The sequence below is a fragment of the Pundamilia nyererei genome, unplaced genomic scaffold, assembly GCF_000239375.1.
Source record: "Pundamilia nyererei isolate P.nyererei 1_Seehausen unplaced genomic scaffold, PunNye1.0 scaffold00015, whole genome shotgun sequence".
Lineage (NCBI taxonomy): Eukaryota > Metazoa > Chordata > Actinopteri > Cichliformes > Cichlidae > Pundamilia > Pundamilia nyererei.
The window spans coordinates 4,152,568-4,157,655 of NW_005187416.1; the positions used below are offsets into that span (position 1 = coordinate 4,152,568).

The window sequence follows — 5,088 nt, forward strand, 5'->3', positions numbered from 1 at the left end:
GTTGCCTAATAATTATGCACACCTGATATAGGGTGTTGATGTCATTAGACCACACCCCTTCTCATTACAGAGATGCACATCACCTAATACGCTTAATTGGTAGTAGGCTTTCGAGCCTATACAGCTTCGAGTAAGACAACATGCATGAAGAGGGTGATGTGGACAAAATACTAATTTGCCTAATAATTCTGCACTCCCTGTATAGTGAGGATAAATTACAAGAAAGGGGGGACAAAAATACCTCAATTTCTTAATAATAACCACAAAATAAACAAAAATATATTCTGATCCATTTCCAGATCAATCACTAAGTATCTCATGCTTTACCTGACTCGGTCAACCTTTTAAAATGGATGAAGTGGATAGCCAGCACCACCGAAGATCCTCTTTGCTTTTGTAATGTGGGTCCGTCTTCGCCTTGTCAACGTAATTCAGTGTTGTAGCACACTAAAAACAATCTGTCCAGAGCGTGGGTCCCAGTCTCATGTGCAGACAGCACAGTCTATTTACTTTAAAAATGTCATTACTTTATATTGAACAGACACAAACACACACACACACACAGAGAAAGTCTGCAGACCATCTGCTAGTACCAGGACCCCATACAGACTCTTTTTGATTACCTGTTCACCCACACTGTGAAGTGCAAGCTGAACATCGACCAGTGTGATGGTGGCCACAAATTTCTCCAGCCGGGTTTGCGAAACACTGCTGTAGTGTTTAAAGACGAGAACGGAAATTCCACCACTCTGAATGCCTGTAATTACCTTCCTACGCATGTCAACATTAAACTTTATTTCTTTTCAATAAAAGAAAATCACAATAGAAATGGAAATGGCAAATTGGATTTGCACAGTACAGACTTCAGCCCTCCGCCACAGAGCAGCTCTACTGAATTAATATTGACCGGCATCGACTAAAGTGACCTTAACAGGCCAGAAGCAGCAAGAAAATGCAATACCATAAGTAAAGTACTGGGCTCAACATGTACATTTGCCAGAATATAAAATCTCTGTACCCATTTGACTGCTGTCAGAGTAAATCAGATTGATGATACCACAACAATTATGTTTAAATTAAATCATGATTTCATAAACTTTAAGTTACATTTGATTTTGGCAAAGTTGTTAACAGCATTTGTCAGACCTGTGAAAATTATATTTATTGTCCTGTTAGCTTTGTGCTTTTATTTATTGTTTTAACTGCAACTGATGAATGGTAAGTTTGCTCATTTTAGACCATCTTCTCAGACAAAGTACCAATTCCTACAAAGGAACAGAATCTCTGGGTGTATTTGAGGTAAAGGACAGCATGGTCCAGGTCTTTCTAACAAACAACTGAGATTAAACTACAAATGCTCAAGTTGATATTCTCCATTTCAGTCTACTGACCTTGTTAGCCTGAGCTAACTGCTAAATGAAACTTAAAGAAGCAGAGAGAGAGAGAGAGACAGAGAGCGGGGGGTGGGGAGACAAATGAAGGGAGTGTTGATGGCATTAACAAAAGGGACAGGGACAGTGACAGAGGTATGAGGACGGGGATAAAAATCATACTCCATTACCCTCAAACACACACGCACGCACACCTCCGAGATGGATTTTGCCAGCCCACCATGCCTCGTTCTCCACTGCTGCAATGTCAGAGTGAAAATGAAAATCTTTGCGACTCAAATTGGATTTGCACTGATGAAGGTCATTTCATTGGGTAAGAAGAGCAGACTAATTCACGAAATGAGGATTGATTCTGATTGTTCTGCAGCTCATTTCTTCTTTAGTTTCTTATCCTCCTGCATCACCGCCTGATCATGCCTACAGCATTTCCCCAGGATAGTCAAATATTCTCTGGCATCCAAACATAGACAAATGTCTAACTAATCCCTCAAAGCTCACAAATGGAGTGTTTGGCATCCCATGCAGTTATTTGGTTATTTATTTATTTCAGCGTCCATTACTTAAAAGGTACAGAAAGGGGAAGAAAGTATGGCAAAAACCTATTAGGCTTCTTTGCAGAGAGGCAGTGTTGCCGGGGAATCAATTCAACAAAAGTGGCCTCAAGGCACTTTATATTGTAAGGTCAAAACATTCCAATAATATCCAATGACACTAAACACATTAATCTGTGACTGATCTTTGTTTAAAAGAAACTTTATAGACAACACTCAAATGGTTAACTACATGTGCAGCCAATCATTTAAAAAAAGAGACTCACAAATTATCAAAAAATAACAACACACACACAAAAATGTCTCAGCTCATTCTGTCCAACCAACAGCTTGAAATGTCAACATAAACAATTTAAAAACTCCATATGAGGGACAACTGTAGTCACAATGATGTCACTCATTGGGTTGTGATGTTCACTTTCAGCATCGTGGTCATCACCAATATGTTTTTTGTTTGTTTTTTTAGGATCCTGCTTTTAAGGGAGAGGGTCGAGTGTAGAGCAGGGCAATATGACCAAAAATATTTATCACGATATACATTTGAAAATTTGCGATAACGATATAACTGACGATATAATTCACACTAGACAAAATACTTTACAACTCCTCAACTTTATTGGTGCAAAAAAAAAAAAACAAAAAAAAACATCAATGTATTTTCACTTAAACAAGCAGCTGTTTTTGATGTGCATTAAAGTTATATAAAAATGTAACAGTGCAAATGCAAATTCCTTGCTGACAGTTTAACCAAAAGGCATTTCCAGTGGAAACTGGCCAACATATCCTCAGCATAACCATGTAGAATATCCACAAAACTCAAGACGTTATACACACACAATACGGTAATATTATGTTGAAGCACAGTACGTATCACTCCGCGAGGCGCCTGCCTATGATAGCCGTAATGCTCCGACAATTACGCCGCGGTGCGGCTTCGTAGATTAGCAAAGTCCTACTAAAACATTTGACAGATTTGTACCACATAAAATAGTTTCGAGGTCAGTAAACACAACCAGAAGTCATACATAAGGCACACGGGATTATAAGGGGCACTGTCGATTTTCAGAAAAATTAAAGGATTGAATTTAAGTGCGCCGTATTTTCAAAAAAGAAAAATACGGTAACAACAACGGGCCGCTAGCATGCTCTACCAAAAATAGTGCTTTGTTGTGTATCTGACGGACGAAAGCTAAACCAGTTCCACACCACTGAAGTTGCAGCATTTTTACAAACCAGTTCTGGTTCATCAGTTTCATTCAATGATCCACTTTCGCCCTTCTCATTCTCCATCGCCGCCATGCTTTTTCCGCCATGTGCGTATGAAAACAAAGGAACTGCGCCTGCGCGTTTTACCCATATTCTATCGCGATATTTCATTTTCTTATCTTTGCCCAACATTATACCGGTATTACCGTGAACAGTATGATATGGCCCAGCCCTAGTCAAGTGCCAGTTATCATCTAAGCTAGCAATGTCAATTAGTGCAAAGAGCACCCAGGCACCACATGGGTCCAACACAGACACCAATACCTGCTAATTACTGCAGGTACAAATAATTGGGTAGAATTTCACTCACCAAACCTGAAGCACAGACATTTTCAGTGGGTTTTTAGTACAATTAACCACACAGTGAGCCACATGATTTGCCAGACAACTGCATTACAAATGCTCCAAATAGCACAAACGCAGTTGGAAGGTCCACTTCCAACTGTGTTTGTTGGAAGTGGACCTGGTGACTGGAATAAGCTGAGCTGCAGCCCAGCGAAGGCACCCGTCTCTCAATATCTCTATATGGCTGAGTTAGAAAAATAAATAAATGAATCACTTCCTATTTCATTTTTATAAAGTTTCGTCTTATTAGCTAGAGTTTGACTTAGTTTGAGGCCATTTGACAAACTGCATTTTTTGGAATTGTCATGCTGTATAAAACATGAGGTGACTGTGAAATGACCTAAATATCCACCGATCTCTAAATTGTTTTAACTCTAGAACTCACAGATCTACATAGATCTGTTTTTAAGCTATTGCTGCATAAAAGCTAATACAATAGCAGCTAAAAGTAAAGGTTAAGTAATTCCTTGAAGAGCTCTGCCCTAACTGAAGTAGCAAAATAATATAAAAATAGCTGAATGTCGCTCTTTTCCCACTCATAAACCCTACCTGATAAGAAAAACCAAGTAAGTCATAGTTCAGGGCTGCAACATAATCAGTCTTTTATAATGACATAGCTTTTGATATAGATATTGTACTGGCATTAAAAATCAGAGACAACATTTAAGACAGCAAGCTGGCAGCTTCACTTCACCGCCACACTCGTTCATTGAAATCCGAGAAAGCTTCCATTTCTCTGTACACTCTGGAATGTAAGACTGGGATTTTGGCATTTATCCACTTTGGAAATGGAATTCATTTTCACGTTTTGCAGCTTAATGGGGCAGTAGTCGAGTGCTTTAGTATCCATCCTATGCAACACTCGGGTGTAAACGCGTGTATGAGCATAGCAGTGCCGACAAAGACCTTCAGTGAATAAATACGGTGTGGTGTAAATCATTCAGAGGTGCACAGCTCAAAGCTTTTCAACTGGGTTTGTCTAAGTCCCACTGGGGCCACCCATGGAACAGATGCATGCATTTAGTCATGGCACAATCAGATAATGGGTATAAAAAAAAAAAAAAATCCCTAACCAAGTATCAGAGTCACTCACTCAAAGGGTTCACTGGGGTCATCCTTTTGCAGCTCTGTGGGGATCGGGATCCGCTTGTAATACATTTCCCAGTCAAACGCCCCTCGCATGGCGTCGCCCGCCTGTGTTTCATAGCCAAAGTTGTCGTGGTCGATGACATCAATCATCGGGCATACGATAGTCTTCCTGTTCTGGGCGATTCGGTCTGAGAGGGACAGAAGGAGGCACACACGATGGCGAGCAGGTTATGACAACAGATGGTGCAGAAAAGTCGTTTCCAAGCTTTGTGGCTTTAGACCTTTTACAGCCAAGCAAAGCCTACTCATCCTCCTGTCCACAGACTGCAGGTTATGAGGGGTCAGTGGGCTGTTTAAACAACTGGTGAAACTGTGTGTGTGTGTGTGTGTGTGTGTGTGTGTGTGTGTGTGTGTGTGTGTGTGTGTGTGTGTGTGTGTGTGTGTGT

General features: G+C 40.3%; 1 protein-coding gene across 1 annotated transcript in view; it reads right to left on the reverse strand.

Moving 5' to 3' along the window:
- Nucleotides 1-5,088, reverse strand: part of galnt10 (UDP-N-acetyl-alpha-D-galactosamine:polypeptide N-acetylgalactosaminyltransferase 10 (GalNAc-T10)) — a 119,510-nt gene that overhangs the window by 32,747 nt on the left and 81,675 nt on the right. The window contains exon 6 of the mRNA XM_005725442.1: nucleotides 4,647-4,830. Coding sequence (XP_005725499.1) covers nucleotides 4,647-4,830 — 184 coding nt within the window. The remainder of the gene's footprint in view (nucleotides 1-4,646; nucleotides 4,831-5,088) is intronic.